The sequence below is a fragment of the Taudactylus pleione genome, unplaced genomic scaffold (assembly GCF_031769625.1).
Source record: "Taudactylus pleione unplaced genomic scaffold, aTauple2 ptg000647l, whole genome shotgun sequence".
In the NCBI taxonomy this organism is placed as follows: Eukaryota; Metazoa; Chordata; class Amphibia; order Anura; family Myobatrachidae; genus Taudactylus; species Taudactylus pleione.
The window spans coordinates 4029683-4046555 of record NW_028285049.1 but is presented as its reverse complement, the minus strand read 5'-3'; the positions used below and the strand labels follow the sequence as shown (position 1 = coordinate 4046555).

The window sequence follows — 16873 nt, the reverse complement described above, 5'->3', positions numbered from 1 at the left end:
AGACCATTTACGCCTTTTGAGAGGCTTTGTTACCATACACCTACGAGACAGGGTATCATTTCTATTTTATATCGCCTACTCTGTTCCTCAGTTTCCGCAAATACACTTTCCCATGAATTGGCGCGGAAATCCGAGTTGGATCCTCCTCCTAGTGAGGATTCATGGGAAATTAGATGTAATGTGGCAAAATCTTCCATTTCCACCCTGATAAAAGAAAACTCTTATAAAATCTATACAAGATGGAACTTGGGGCCTGATTCAGAGCCGCTCGTTCGCTCCGAGCGATGTTCGCACAACTGCGCATGCGTACGGCTCGTAATTAGAGATGAGCGGTTCGGATTTTGTGGAATCCGAACCGCTCCGAACATTGGGGATCCGAGTCCACCCGAACCCTGTTCGGGTGTTCACCGCCTGACTCGGATCCCCGTTCGGGGCCGAACGGCGGCCGCCTGATGTCGGATTCTCACTAGAGAATCCGACATCAGGGCTCCTATTGTGTAGGGCAGAGCGCAGTGATAGCGCTCTGCCCTACACACACACAGACACACAGCCGCCAGCGGCAGCTGTGTGTTTGTCACAGCAGCCAATGAGAGTCACACAGACTCTCATTGGCTGCTGTACGGAGGGAGCCGGCTGGAGCTCACACATGAGCTCTGTCTTCCGGCTCCCTCCGCAGTGTGTGACAGCAGAGCGGACGGCGCGGGAGCGGGGAATCAGGTAAGTTTTATTTTTTTTATTTTTTTACTTGTCAAAGGTCCGGGGGCGCTACTGGGGGGGTCTGCTACTGGGGGGGCTATACTACTGGGGGGGTCTGCTACTGGGGGTCCATACTATTGAGGGGCCTGCTACTGGGGGGGGCTATACTACTGGGGGGGCTGCTACTGGGGGGGTCTGCTACTGGGCGTCCATACTACTGAGGGGCCTGCTACTGGGGGGGCTATACTACTGGGGGGGGTTTGCTACTGAGGGGGTCTGCTACTGGGAGGGCCATACTACTGAGGGGCCTGCTACTGGGGGGGCCATACTACTGGGGGGGGCTTACTACTACTGGGGGGGCATACTACTGGGGGGGCTTACTACTACTGGGGGGGCCATACTACAGGGGGGGCCATACTACAGGGGGGGCTACTACTGGGGCAGCCTACTACTGAGGGGGGCCTGCTACTGGGGGCAGCCTACTACTGGGGGGGGCATACTACTGGGGGGGCCATACTACTGGGGGGGCCATACTACTGGGGGGCCATACTACTGGGGGGGCTGCTAATGGGGGGCATACTACTGGGGGGGCCTGCTAAAGGGGGGCATACTACTGGGTGGCATGCTAATGGGGAGCATACTACTGGGGGGGCCTGCTAATGGGGGGCATACTACTGGGGGGCATTCTACTGGGGGCACTGCATAGGTGACCCTACTACTAAGGGGACTGCATAGGGGGCACCACTGCTGGGGGCATTGTGTAAAGAACACCGCTACTGTGGGCATTGTGTAAAAGGGGCACTACTGTGGGCATTGTGTAAAAGGGTCACTACTGTGGGCATTGTGTAAAAGGGGCACTACTGTGTGTCGTAACATAAATAAGAGACACTACTTTATGGTGTAATGTGAATCAGGCCCTACGTGCGGTGTAATGTGAATAAGATTGTGCACTGTGACTCCTTGGGCCGTAGCCCACTATGTAAACAAGTACTGTGACTCTGCTGGCCGTACCCCACTGGGTGGGTGCACTACTTTTCATTTCTGCCACTGCTGTGTGGCAATGTGTCATAGATGTACTTTATACTGTGGTGTCTGTGTCGTTGTGCCGCTGCTCTGTCGCTTAGGAACCAGTCAGCTCACTGCAACCTTTGGCCAATAATGTTGAAAACAATATTATGAGCTGTTATATGGTCTAAATTGACTGGAAATTAATGTTATTGAGGTTAATAATACTCTAGGAAGAAAAAAAAGACCAATTTATGTGATTTTAGCTTTTTTTGTCAATTTTTGTAAAAAAATCCAAATCCAAATCCAAATCCAAATCCAAATCCAAAGCCAGTCACCGCAGTTTGGCAAATCCAAATCCAAAGCCGGATGACGAATTAGAACCAAATCCAAATCCAAATCCGGCAATAATGGTCCGGCGCACATCCCTACTCGTAATACGCATGCGCGAACCAGTCAGTGCGGTCGAAATTCATGTGCTCGCAAAATAGCGAGTGCCTGCTAAATTGAGTGACAGAATGAGGCGTTTGTGGGTGGTAACAGGGGAAGGTGCTTGAAAACGGGGAGTGGAGATCCGAACGCAGGCGTGCCAAACGGTCAAAACGGGCGTTTTAAGGGTGTGCATAATTAACAAAGCAGCGTCATCGACCACGTCACTTGGTTGTTTCTTAGCCTGAACTGTTCGCATGATTGCGGCAGGAAAATCCAACCACAAGCACTGCGAGCAGTTCATACGCCTTTCGATGTACTCGATTAATCAAATAAATAGCGAAGATGACGTAGGATGCGAGCGGCCAGGGGGCATTTTTTACAAAAAAACGACAGCATGTTTTGTTCGCTCGTTCAGACATAGAGGCGTCAACAGACCGCAAAGAGCGAACGGTCAATTTAAATAGCCAGCCCCTTTATCTGGACGAGCGAGTGCAAATAGCGTCCGGCTCTGAATCAGGCCGTTGGTTCCCACTAGATTGTGTAACATTTCCCATCCTCTTCTCCACTGTGCTGGCGGAATTGTGGTTAACGGGGTGATTTTATACATATTTGGTGGTCGTGCCCCAAAATTATTAATTACTGGTCAGAGATACAATCCTTAATAAACAATATACTTCATGTCTCGGTGTCTTTAGGCCCATGGACTGCCCTATTGGGGCTTCCTGTATCTGAGATGAATTCCCGCTTAAATAAACTGGTTCTTCAAATTTTACATTTACATTGCAAGGTGTACTTTGGCCAAGTCCTGGAAACAACCTTCCGCGCCTGCATTACACTTAGGGCCTGATTCAGACCCGCTTGCAAGCGCTATGGGCTCGCAAGTGGGTCGATGGCCGGGCAATGCGTACGCACGAGCCCCGGAGCGAGCGAGAAATCACTCGCTCCGGGGCTCACAGCAAAACGGGGTGGCTTTCGCTGTTGACTGACAGGGGAGGGGGGGTGGCTGGCCAAACGGAGGCGTTCCCAAAGCTTCCGGCTCTATTGCGGCTTGCGGCAGATGAGACCCTACCACAAGGGTCTCGTCGCAAGCCCGATGGTTGCGACCATCGCGACCATCACCTGGCCGCTCGCAAAAGCTGTGGGTGGTCACCCACAGCTTAGCGAGTGGCCAGGAGACCGGTTTTCAAAAAAAAAGCGGCCGCCCTGTTTCAGAGAGAGCGCTCGCTTTTTGCGAGCGGCTCTGAATCAGGGCCTTAATGCATTCCAAGATTTGGTTTATTGCTAATATGGAGAAAATCACCTTTACTCTTAGGGATCAGTCAGATAAGTTTAATAAGATATGGGATTCATGGTTTAATTACTCAGCTACTTCTGTCCCTAGGATTTGATACCTGGTCTAACTAAATACTATGGCCCTCATTCAGAGCCGTACGCTCTGAGCAGAGCGCACGCTCTGAATGAGGGCTGGCCTCCATGAAAATGGAGCGTCCTCCTGGACGCTCGTATAGCTGTGGGTCACCACCCACAGGCTATACGAGCGTGCAGTTTGATGGCCGCGATGGTCGTGACCATTGCGACCATCGAAACTGCGAGCCGGAGCCTGCGGTTGAGGTTTTCAACCGCAAGCTCCGGAGTGATTTTGGCTCTATCAGAGCCAAAATCACTCCCACTGACATCACTAGTGATGTCAGTGGGCCGGCTTCTGACGGGAGGCGTTCCCGTGGGAACGCCCCCCCGTCAGGGAGGCACGCCCCCGGCACGCCTACCAAAGGGGGCGTGCTGTCAATCAACATCGACAGCACGCCCCCTTTGATCAGACACAACAAGCGAAGGACTTTCCTTCGCTCGTCGCGTCTGGCGCATGCGCACGACGGAGCTCCCTCCGTCGTGCGCATGCTCAGTCCAGAACATCGACCCACTTGCGAGCGGACAGCCGCTCGCGAGTGGGTCTGAATCAGGCCCAATATTTTAGAAATGCTATGGTGGTTCTATATGTATAAGATGGGTTCAAATTCGATATTGTTATATGCAGCCCCCTCCCCCCCCCCCGTTTCTGTTTTTTTTTTTCACTTCTTTTTCTTTTTATCTTTTTCTTTTTATTCATTTAAAACTGATATGAAAATTCAGGGTGAATATCTATGTTGTTTAATTTGTTATGGATATGACCTCAATTTTATCGATGTTCTTTATATCTTTAACAATTTGATGTCGATGTTATTGTCCTTTTTTTTTCTGAATAAAAATTATGGTTAAATAAAAAAATACATAAACCACATTGCTCCCCACAAAAGAGTAAAACAAATGAAAGAAAACAAAACTCCACATTGCTCCCCCCAAAAAACAAATCACTCTGGCTACCACATCAAAAATAAATTTACATTTTTCTAGACCAACCCGTCCCTTGTCGGCTGCGGGTTCCCACAGCGCAGAGCTGTCAGCAGTGGCTGGATGGCTGGCACGGGCAGCTGGAAGGGAAGGACTGGCCACGGGCGGGTGGGAGAGAAGGGCTGGCTGGGTGACTGGCCGCGGGCAGAAGAGAAGGGCTGGCTGGCTGCGGGCAGGTGGGAGAGGGAGGGCTGGCTGAGTGACTGGCAGCGGGCGGGAGGGGCGAGCTTGCTGGCTAGCCACAACCGGGTGGGAGTGAAGGGCTAGCTGAATCTCTGTTGGGCTGTGCAGGGCAGGCAGGCAGGCAACGTGGCGTGCGTGACCTGTGATGTCACGCCGCCGCGTTTAGACAGGTCATGGCCAGGGCTTGCCTGAGCCTTCCAGAGGTGCTCAGCGGCAACGCTGCCCAGTTCTCTGTTCTTTAATGTGACCGACGGCTCTCGCACCACGGCACACTTCCCAACCGCTCAGCAGTTGAAAACCTCTGATATTGAGTATGTGCTGGATTTCATCATACTTGCCTAGTCTCAAGGAACATCCAGGGGACGCCCACATTTTTGTGTAGTCCTAAATCTGGGTACACACTGGAGCGATGTCGGGCCAATATGCTGTGCCGTAACGATATATCGTCTACATCGCTCAGTGTGTACGCATGTTTGCGCGCTCCCGTGGTTGCTAGCGACGATTGACAGGTTTGATGTGCTAAACATCAAACCTAGCGATATCGCTAGCAGCATGTATATTGTTAATGAATGACGTAACTGTTCATTAAAGTCGTACAGTGTGGACGCACAATCGCTGTTGACAGGCATTCGTTCCGTTGTTGGAACAAATGCCCCTCACTCCAGTGTGTACCTAGCTTAAATACTCCCAAAAGAGTAGGTCATCCTCCTGCATCCCACCCACTTAGACTAGTGAAATGGGCGTGGCAGGGTGCGATGACACAGGGATGCATAAGTCACATACAGAAGAGAACACTCTGTAGAGAAGAAAAGGTGAGGTTATAAAAAAAAAAGTACAATAGTAAAGATGAAAAAAAATAGTTATGCTAAGTTACAGCAATATGTATAATAAAATAAAGTCCTGATAAGAAAATCAGACAATATTAGCTTTCAGTGTTTGTTGAATACAAGGTGGCTCCATCTGGACCTAATAACAATAGGGCTTGTTACAAAAAACATTTGGAAACTAGAGTTTCCGCATATGTAATGGGCCCATTAAGGATGATGAACAGGCCCCTAAGTGTTTGTGCTAGAAAAGCAAGCTATATTGTGGGAGCAAGCCAGAGACGGAGAGCGAGCATGTGAGTATAATAGCAGTAATATATAAGGGGAGATATATCAAACCTAATAGAGAGATAAAGTGGCAAAGTTCCCCATAGTAACTATCATTTATCCTGCACAGTCTATAAAATGACAGAAGCTGATTGGTTGCTATGGGCAACTTTTCCACTTTATCTCTCTTGAAGGTTAATTACATTAGAGAAATACTATTGCTGCATTGAGTAGTTATATACAGGCAGAGCCGTAACTGGGCACATCAGCACCCTGTGCCAGCGCCGCCCACGAAGTGTGCGACGTTATGATGTTGCGCATGTGACATCATGACATTGCGCAAAGGGGTGTGACCGGCAGCCCCATCTGTGTCACCCCTGTCTACCCCATCTGTGCCACCCCTGTCTGTCTACTCCTCCCCTTTAGAATGTAAGCTCTCACAAGCAGGCCCGCCAAGAGCCGTGGCGGGCCCCGGTAATAGGGGTCGTGGCCTAATCGGGAAGGTGTGGCTATGCCCCCTAGCCGAGAAAAAACAACAACTTGCAGAGCCGCTTTGCGGCGCTGCGCACTGAGGAGGGGGCGCTCAGATCAGTGTGAACGATCCCCCGCACAGGGATAGGAGACTGCTGTGGCTGCTGCTCATCAGCCACGAGCAGTCTCCAACTGTGTGCTGGGCTGCTGTGAGGAGGGGAGCGGCGCCGGATCTGGGCCCCCGCTGGGCCCCTCTGGAAGCCCGGGCCCGCGTAATCTGTACCCGCTCCCCCCCCCTCTCGGCGCCCCTGCTCACAAGCAGGGCCCTCTTCCCATATGTGCTTATCCTTCCCTTACTCATACCATCGTCTACTCCTTACTCCCCACAAGGGGACCTAACATTTGGCTGCAGACCCCCTGCTGCTTTTTTAAGTGTTATGATCGCTATTGTAGCAATGTCCTGCATTGTTTTGTACTGTAGGTTTCTGTTTTCTTGTTTGCTAATTTGTTTATGTACAGTGGGCCTGATCCAGAGCCGCTCAATCTGAATCAGGGACGGGCTTTTTTTTTTTTTGGAGCGGCCTCTTGGCCGCTCGCATAGCTGTGGGTGACCACCCACAGCTATTGCGAGCGGCCAGGATGATGGTCGCGATGGTTAAGACCATCGCGACCATCGGGCTTGCCACGAGACCCTTGTGGTAGTGTCTCGCCCATCGCAAGCCCCAGAGAGCTTTCGGCTCTAACAGAGCCGGAAGCTCTCCACTGACATAACTTGTGATGTCAGTGGGGCCGCCCCCAAATGACAGGCGTTCTCATGGGAACGCCTCCGTTTGGGCAGCCACCCCCCCGGCCCGCCCACCAAATGGGACGAGCTGTCACTCAACATCGACAGCTCGCACCCTTTGGTGCGAGACCCGGAGCAACGGAGTGCCCGTCGCTAGCCGGGTCTCGCGCATGTGCACGACGGAGCCGTGATGTGAGATGTGGGCCACCATCGACCCGGTTGCAAGCGCTCAGGTCTGATTCAGGCCCAGTGTGAGGCGCTGTGGAACCCTTATGGCACCATATAAATAAAGGATAACAATAATAATAAGTGCAGCGCTGACCGGGCGTCCTCAGGACACTCCGCTCGTGCTGCAGCAGCAATCCCGGCTGCAGGGTGCCGTACTGTTGCTGGGTTAAGTTAGGGTTGATAAATTGCAGAGTTAAATATAAACGGTAAGAGACTGCAGTAAGAAACTTAGTGTTATAAAACTGTATTGTATGGTTATGTCAAAATATTTATTACAGGGCTAAATATTGTAGCCATTAATTGTTAAATTGTTGTAGATATTGCAAGATTTTTATCCAAGAAATGTTATTATGTATAATAGAAAATAAACCATTTATACAGTATATTGACACTAAGAGGTTTATTTACTAAGGATCAGGCTTATTTTGCATGTACAGTATTACTATTGGCCTTTTAAATCCAGCACTCAAAGTCGCAGAGAATTGGCAGGTTTGAAAAACTGATCTTTAGTAAATAGACCCCAAAATTAGCCTACCCCCAATCCAAACTAATTTAGTCATAGTTTAGCATTTACCAATAGTGACATATATTGATATTATAAAGTATGTCATTTGTACTAATACCATTAACCTACAACTGATACATTACAAAAAAAGAGAGACAGAGGTCATCCTATTTGTAGTGCACTCTATCAGAAATTAACTGTTAAAGCAGGAACCTCTACTCATTAAAAATTTTAATTTATTGCTGAAGGAAGCCTGAGAAATTTACATGGAGGGGGTGGATAAAATATGATCTGGTGTCAGCTAGATAATAATGGCAAAACTTTTTGAAGGCTTTGAACAAGATACAGATTGCCAGCACTTTCCCTCATCAAAGATGGCGCCATGCGCGCTACAGCACAGACCCAGAAGTCCCTGTCACTCATATAGCGGAAGTCCTGCCTTAGTTCCGGTCTCTATCGTACGGGCCGCTGGGCAAGATGGTGAGTGTCATGGCTTCTCGGCGAGCTCTATCCGGCTTCATCTGTCTCCATCCACCCATCGCGGGGTAATCAGGAGCCGGCAGCGGCGGGGGACGGATTCCGGGGTGACCCGTGCGCCGATATCGGCGGAGGGTGAATGTTATTGGGGTTTTGGTGCAAGTTAGAGTGCAGGCCTCTGATGCCGGGTGGGTGTATGAGATGTAGCTGAGTGGCTGTGGCCGGTGAGTTTCAGGGGAGCCCGTGGTGACCCTGTTCATAGTTCATACATATATGTATCTCCAGAGTTATACCCTCTATGGCAGGGGTCTTCAACCTTGGCCCCCAAGCTGCTGTGGAACTACACATCCCAGCATGCACTGCCGCTTTTATTATATAACAGCATGCTAAAACTATGACAGTGCATGCTGGGATGTGTAGTTCCACAGCAGCTGGAGGGCAAAGGACCCCTGCTCTATGGTGTTTATCCAAGATGATTGTGTATGTATATATAGATGTGTATATACAGTATGTTTTCTAGTGATAGTCTTTGCTGAAGTCACCAAAGTAATATCAGTGACAGCAGATCTTGTGTAGTGTTGTATTACCAGTATTTATAGCTCCATGGCTTGTGGTCTCTCTTATTTTCCATTCCTTTGCATTTATCAGTGATGTCCTCAATTAAATGTCTGAACATATGATAACCTGTGATTCCCACTTGTTGCTGAGATAAGTGCTGCGCTTCCAGTCGGAGCTAGGCAATGTGTGGTTCCCCCATTCTAAGACCGCCTGTCTCTCTCTTGCGTTTACTTTAGACGAAGGGAACATCGTCATTTGGAAAGCGCCGCAACAAGACGCACACTCTGTGCCGTCGCTGCGGCTCCAAGGCCTACCATCTGCAGAAGTCAACGTGCGGCAAGTGCGGGTACCCGGCAAAGCGCAAGAGAAAGTGTGAGTACTGAGTGTCTTTAAGGGGGGAAAGAGATGGTTAGGTCTGTTCTGTTTAGGACAGGCATGTCATACTGAAAATACCACCTGGACCAAATAGTTAAGTGTGTGTGGGCTGCACGAAAATAAAAAAAGTTAATTTACTTACTAAGGGGACACCATAGCAAAATTTCCTCGGGTTTATTTAGGCAGTGCCCCCTGTAGTTGTGCCCCTTCCCAGTGTAGTACAAGCCCCACACTTCATGCTGGGCACTGTTCCAGTCCAGGCCGCCAGCACTCCCATATAGATGCTGCCGCTGACTGAATCTAACTAGGTCCAGACCAGCAGACGCAGTTTCCTTTATCGCAGGTGACATCACGAAGTCACCCGCACACTGCATCACTGGGAACGCTGGCCTCTGAAGTGATCAGAGACCAGCGTTCCCAGTTTTAAATACAGTAAACACTGCAGGGGTGCGGGCCGCATCATATATGTATTAGGGCCCACACTATCAGGCCGCGTAAAATGTTTATTTGGGCCGCAAGTTTGACATTCCTGTTTTAGAATATAAGTTGCATGTTCAGCAGTCTGGTCAGGTTATTAATGACTTGCTGAGTAACTTGATGATATATCCTCTCAATTCAACAGTGCATTAGACATGGGGGAGGGGGGGGGGAAATCAGTTTAGCGCGATGGATGTGTTTTGCTGTTGTAGAGCAGCTAATTGTATCTATCTGCATCACAAATTTTGCTTTGCACCCCATAGAGTTGCGCAGGACATCCTGCATTGTAAGGGTCACCATCTGATATGTGCAGCTGCCTAACTGCACATCACCTGTTATTGAATTCAACCCATAGAATAGCTGCCACTGCCATCAGAACAATGAGTCTTTGTGGCTTTCTTTGATTTATTTATTTTTTTAGACAACTGGAGTGCTAAGGCCAAGAGACGTAACACCACTGGCACTGGCCGTATGAGACATCTGAAGGTCGTGTACCGTAGGTTCAGGTAAGACTATTAAGTTATTTATACAGTGCACACGTATTCCAGAACGCATTACATAGAATATTTATTATTATTATTATTATTATCCTTTATTTATATGGCGCCACAAGTGTTCCGCAGCGCCTTACATAGTACATAGAACTAATAAGTGAACAAGAAACAAGTAACTTACAGTACATTACAGTGCAGGACAGGGACACAACTTATATACATTGCTGAAATAGTGATTAAAGCACTCACAATAAGCTGCCGGGAGTTGGCGGTCCCGTGTTAGGTGCCCTAATGGGGAGTAGAGAGTAGAAGAAAATGTAAAGAGAAGCACATGAGGGAAGAGGTCCCTGCTCATGAGAGCTTACATTCTAAGGGGAGGGGCAGACAGACAGGCGTGACACAGAAGGGGAAGATAGGAAGGAAAGAGCATGAGGTGGGTTAGGAGGAGTGCTGGAAGGCCTTGATGAAGTAGTGGGTCTTGAGAGCCCGTTTGAAGATTTGTAGAGAGGTGGAGAGTCTGATAGGGAGAGGGAGAGCATTCCAAAGGTAGGGAGCAGCACGGGCAAAATCTCGGATGCGGGAGTGGGAGGAAGTAATCAGTTGGCAATTTGCCCATTCACATCAGTTCTTGCCATAGTGGAGCTTACAGTCTCAGCTCAATTTAATTAGTTACGAGTTGGGTCCTGCGAGTTGTTCTCACTGCGATCTTGCAGCACTAGTTGTATTTCCATTCCAAACTCTCATTGATTTTTCAGTGTAAATTTGCGGCTTTTGTGCACACCCCCTTGAGCAGATTATATTCTAAGCTAAAAATGTTGGGACATAGTACAGGACCTCTGGTACACCCCTTCCAATGAGAAATCGTGCAGCTTTCAGGTGACTTTCCCTAGAAAGCGCAAAGACTTAAATGATGGGTGGCAGGTAGGTTGAGGTGTAAATGATGGGTGGAGGATTGGTAGGTGGAGGTGTAAATGATGGGGAGGTTGACAGGTGGTGTAAATGATGGGGGGGGGGGGGACAGGTAGGTAGAGGTGTAAATGATGGGTGGGGGATTGGTAGGTGGAGGTGTAAATGATGGGGAGGGTGACAGGTGGTGTAAATGATGGGGGGGCGCCAGGTAGGTGTGTAAATGATGGGGGGTCAGGTAGGTGGAGGTGTAAATGATGGGGAGGGTGACAGGAGGTGTAAATGATGGGGAGGGTGACAGGTAGGTGGAGGTGTAAATGATGGGGGAGGTGTTCTAGAACTTGCAGATGAGCTGTAAGTGTTCCATCTTTTTTACAAACTTGTATGTAAACGCTGAAAAATCACTGTATAGAATTGGTCTGTACCCAAAAATGCTGGAAAGACTTTAATTTGCTGAAAAACGCTTGCTATAATTTTCCAACAATTAATAAGTGCAAAATTGGGCATTTGACACCTTTTTAAGAACCTACAGTACTTTCCTTCTGGCCTCTAACAATGTTCTATATGGTCCTGGTATCTCAGTTGCCACTTTTTTGGATCCAGGATGGTTTCCCTACTTTTTCGTGCATTCTCCTAGGTCGCTTCCTGTAGAAGGAACGCACAACCTCGCCGTGGGTACCACAATTTGGCATTTCTAATTGGGTCTCTCATTTCTCAGTTGCACATTCACACGATGTGAGTTTCATGAAACTATTTTGCATTTGTAAACTCACTGCTGATTAAATTGACCCCTATATTCCCTGACACCTATAATGGACATCTGTCAAAAATAAAACCCTAGTGTAACTTACTAGTGTGTTTTTTGCATTGTGGGTGAAAACCCATGGGGAGAACATAAATTTCACAGATTGGATATTGGCGGGAATTAAACCCAGGTCCTCAGTGCTGTGAGGCAGCAAGCTAATCATTTTACCCTCTTGCTACCTATAGTACAAGCACAGCTGCTACACATTTAGGGGAAAGTAAATTGTTAATTTTCGGCGCTATGTAAAGTTTGCTGAAGTCCCCCATGAGTTATACTGCATCACTGTTGCGTTTAGTCACCTGGTGTTAGTGTTCAGCAGGCAGGGCGCCGGACCTAGAGCAAGGGCACTTCTGCGTGCGCCCCCAAAAGTGGTGTGGCCAATGAAAAGGGGGCGTGTCTTTGTGTTGCATTCCCTTTTGGTCACTCTTGGGGGCTGCCCGGCGTTTACGGACATGCCGGGCAGCCCCCAAATGCTGCGGTCACTGTAAATGGCGCCCGGCATTATTCACCGGCGGTGACCGCTGCTATGCTGTTCTCCCCACCCGTGGGACACTGTGGCCCATGGGTGGAGGACAGAACCCGCAGGCTGTTTCAGCGGGGGGCCGCGCTGGAAGGCAGGGTGCTTTCTGCCCTTCAGAAGCAGCCTAGCGGGAACGCTGCAGTGTGATGGGTGTCTTCTGGCTCTGTGAAAGCTGGAACAGCGCACAATTTGGAGAAATTTCAGGCACCTTGAGTCTACTTTCTAATAATCTGGTATTAAACATTTATTCACACTATTAAATACTTCATGTTTGTGCTCGGCCACTTTGTGCCTTGAATGTGAATCATTAGTCATCTGATTGGAGCCTTTATAAAGATTGGCTGCGATGGATTACGCCGGATGAACGCTTTCATTTTTCTAGTGTCATAAAAAAATCATCCTTGTGATGCTGCAGAGTTCCTCAATTTTCATGTTCCCAATTTTAGATTGCAATGAATATACAGTTGGGGGTCAGTTTAGTTGGGTCCTACGAGCTGTTTTCCCGGCAAATTTGCAGATTAAATTACATTTACAAATTCCAAACTCATTGCATTTTCCTGTCAAACTCACTTTTTTGTGTGCACCCCCAGTGTAGGGAAAAATCTGCATTTTATAGTAAATATGTTGGGATACGGTGCAGAACTTCTGCTACACCCCCTTCCAATGAAGAATCATGTGCTTGGAGGGGTATAAGTAGTATAATTTGGCCAATTAAAGGTGTAATTTTTCTGCCTTTTCACAATATTGTATAAAATCCCTGGATAATCACGTCATGGACTTGTTTCCTGTACCCCAACACTCTCTGACTATAACTTTTCCACCATTCTTTTAAAACATTATAAAAAAAAAAAGACACCACCTTTAAAAACCTCCATTGCTTTCCTTATGGCTACGTACATCCTACTATATAGTCCTGCTATCGGTTGACACTTCTTGGCGACATTTTAATGCACTTCTTCCAGGTCGTTTTTGCAGAGAAATCATGCGACCTCGCCGCGGGTGATGTGAATCGCCATTTCTAAATTAATTTTGCGTTTCTCGGATACGTGGGTTGCTCTCAGTTTTAAAATGCTAGTTGGCCTTCGCAAACGCTCTTGTAATTGACCTATTGGTATCGCACTGATTTCAAATATTCTACTTGATATATTGATATTTTAAAACCTATGCCAGGTCAGGCATCCTAGCTAGTGATGTGTGTTGGCTGCTATGGAATGCATCTTCATGTATTTCTGTGCGGAGGTACTTGGTGAAGATGGCATTATCATCAGGAAGGGCTGTAACCTAAAATGCTTTATTTACATAGAGGTTGTCATTAGCACAGTTGGATGATGTGAGGATGTATAGGTGGGCAGAGCCATTGCGTGCATGTTGTCCGGTCACTGACCCATCAGATAGTTTTGTAAACCATAACATTATACGGTATATTAACAATTTGTAATACATTCCATTGTTGGAGGATGGCCCTGCATTGTAAGCTAGTTTCTCCATTACATTTAATGTACCATGCAATGTCTTTATATTTCAATGCATGCTCATATTACAATAAGTAATGACACTTTAATGTAGCTGAAAATAATGAAAAGGATATTTTTTCTTTAAAATTTCCACCCTCGCACTTATGCCTGTTCTCTTGCAACTTTTACCAAACACAGCAAGTGTATTCCCATAAAACCTGTACTGATGACAGTAGTTTGTTTTTTTCCTGTTAATAAGAGACAGAACTGCACTGTGGATAGTTATAACCAGTGAGCTGATTTGATATGAAAGTGAATTGTGTGTAGCTACCATGGAAAACCTGCTGACATGAGTATAGCTATTAAGCGGCAGTGCGTGTAATACCCCTTTTCCACTGGCCAAAATACCCGGGTTATTACAGTGTCAACCCGGGTAAGCGGCTCAGTGGAAAAGGCTCCTAGGAAAAAAATCCTGAGTCGGTTGACGCAGGATTTTTTCCCAGGTCTCAAGCAGAGTTTTACGCAGGTAAAACACTGGTCAGGCTCACTGGGAACGGGTAACCCGGGTCTTTCTGGACCATTCATAGACCAGCATTTTAGGTGTCTGCTATGAGCAGTTGCAAATAACTGCATTGGTGCTAAAGCGTGATTTATACCTACTGATCATGAGGCTTTAGAGACCGGTATTATCACACTCGCTACGATTTGCAGAGATTATGTTCTGGGTGCCTATGCCTGTTCTTATGGGTTTCCAGGATTAAGTACTTGCATTGTAAGGATGATGGGGGGGAAAAATAGCTTGTGTGCCATTTAGCATCGTAATAGGTCATATTTGCATAATTATATATCCTGTCCATCACTCGCATAATATATAGCCTGTCCATCACTCGCATAATATATAGCCTGTCCACGCGCATAATATATATCCTGTCCATCACTCGCATAATATATATATCCTGTCCATCACTCGCATAATATATATATCCTGTCCATCACTCGCATAATATATATATCCTGTCCATCACTCGCATAATATATATATCCTGTCCATCACTCGCATAATATATATATCCTGTCCATCACTCGCATAATATATATATCCTGTCCATCACTCGCATAATATATATATCCTGTCCGTCACTCTTGAGCTCCTTTTAACATGTGAAGCAATGTGATCTGTTGCAGCTTATCAATGATGTCAAAATATAAATGTCTGAACATATGAGTTCTCTAGTGATTTTACCTCTGTAACTGAGATAAGCTGCCACAAGTACTCTCTCTCCATTCTGTGTGGTGTCACTGCCTAATGATCCTTTTCTCTCCCTACAGAAATGGATTCCGTGAAGGCACAACGCCCAAACCCAAGAGAGCCGCGGTGGCAGCCTCCAGCTCATCTTAAGGACCGATATTTGTAAAAATAAATGTGGCTAAAAGTGTTTCTTGTATCTGTTTTGTGCAGTGTTTGTTTCCTGTGTCTAAGTTCTCGTAGCTGTGACAGAAGCTGTTTTGTTCATGAAAGGGTTAATGATTTAAAGGGAAAACTAGGCTCACAGTTGAATGCAGGCCGGATGTAACAGAATGGAGTGACAGTGGATTTATGATGTGAATGTAGGTGGACGGTTTTATTCTTGGCAAATAAAACTTTACCATTTACAGATTGGCTCCCGAGCTTAACAACTCACAATATAGATGGCCCAATGTCTGCAGACCTCGCTCTTATCCAGTATGAAGTATGCAAATAATGTACTTGGGAGGATGGAATTCTGGGTTATGGCAGTCCTATAAGTCAGTTCCTTATCCCCTAGGTTTATGGAGCAGAACTTGGGCTGGCTTTGCAGTAGCACTTTTAATTTATAATCCAATTCAGCCTAAAGGCCCCCCCATACATCAGAAATCTGAAAACCACAATTGAACAATTTGAAGATTTATTGCCCGATCTCAGAATTTCCCAATGGAGCAATCTGCGCCGATACACTACAGATCTTTTTCAGAGATTTGCAGATCGATTGCAGCAAACACATCTTCCAATCTTGAAAGGCCCATCATTTTACTACTAACGGTCTGCAAATCTGCTGATCATGTCCATACACTAGCAATCTACAGCCCCAATCCATCTGTGACATCCAACATGTTGGATAATCTGATTTAACAATTCCAATCACTTTTTGGTTGCAATCTGAGATCTGTGAAGCCCATACATTGCAGATTTTTATACATAATCGATTGCAAATTGCAGAATTGCCACAATCGATTGCTGATGTATGTGGGCCTTTATTCATGCAGGATAGGTTAGGAGTGTTATAGGAACAGCACCTTCATTGGTGCAGCTAGTAGGGGGCAATACGGTCTAAGCTCCCTGCTTACATTCATGTTGGCCTCACTCCCTGCAAAGGCCCAAGCTGTGTTTTTTTTTTTTTTTTTTTTTTTTTTTTAACAAATTGTTTAAATCAAACATTTAACAAACTTGTCTGACGGCCATTTTCATCTGTTTTCTGGCATTTAGGAGCAAATTGCTGATCATCAGTTACTCCCATACGTTACCAGATTTTCATTCCAACCAATCTACTAGTTAGATGGTTGGACAGAAATCTTTACGTGTGTGTGTGCAGCTTTAGATATAGAATCCACATTGGTCTTTTAATTCAGTTTGGACAGACAGTCTTCCTGGATTATAGTAAATAGGGCTGCTCTGTAAATTTATAATTTTATAATTAAGCAATTGGCTTGATGTCTATAAAAAGTTACTTTTCCTATAAATGAATTTAAGCTTTTTCATCTGCAGCCAGTCTATGCTGATTTTTATATAATTTTGTTTTTTTTTATAGTTGGTCAGGATTACTATTTCACAACAGTAAAGTCTATAGTTTATTTTTTACTATACATACACTGACTTTTTGCGATAACGAGCAGTCAGGGCAGAACAAGAAAAGACGTCTGGGACAGCAGAGGAGGCTGTAGCCTCACCATTCTGGTGCAATTAGACTGCAGTGGCATAAGAATGTGTGTAGGGTGCAAGCCTCATAAGTT

General features: G+C 46.6%; 1 protein-coding gene and 2 non-coding genes across 3 annotated transcripts; all 3 read left to right on the top strand.

The window, feature by feature from the left end:
* The first annotated feature begins 8183 nt into the window (after window positions 1–8183).
* On the top strand, window positions 8184–15282 carry RPL37 (ribosomal protein L37). The gene is made up of 4 exons (XM_088455243.1): window positions 8184–8260; window positions 9052–9187; window positions 10089–10173; window positions 15176–15282. The coding sequence occupies exons 1-4, from the start codon at window positions 8258–8260 to the stop codon at window positions 15243–15245; spliced, it is 294 nt and encodes a 97-aa protein (XP_088311369.1). The 5' UTR covers window positions 8184–8257; the 3' UTR covers window positions 15246–15282.
* LOC148478889 (small nucleolar RNA SNORD72) lies at window positions 8896–8972 on the top strand. Its single transcript, XR_015872020.1, has one exon. It is a non-coding gene; the product is annotated as a small nucleolar RNA SNORD72 (small nucleolar RNA).
* LOC148478888 (small nucleolar RNA SNORD72) lies at window positions 15030–15109 on the top strand. The gene has a single exon (XR_015872019.1). It is a non-coding gene; the product is annotated as a small nucleolar RNA SNORD72 (small nucleolar RNA).
* Window positions 15283–16873: the final 1591 nt, after the last annotated feature.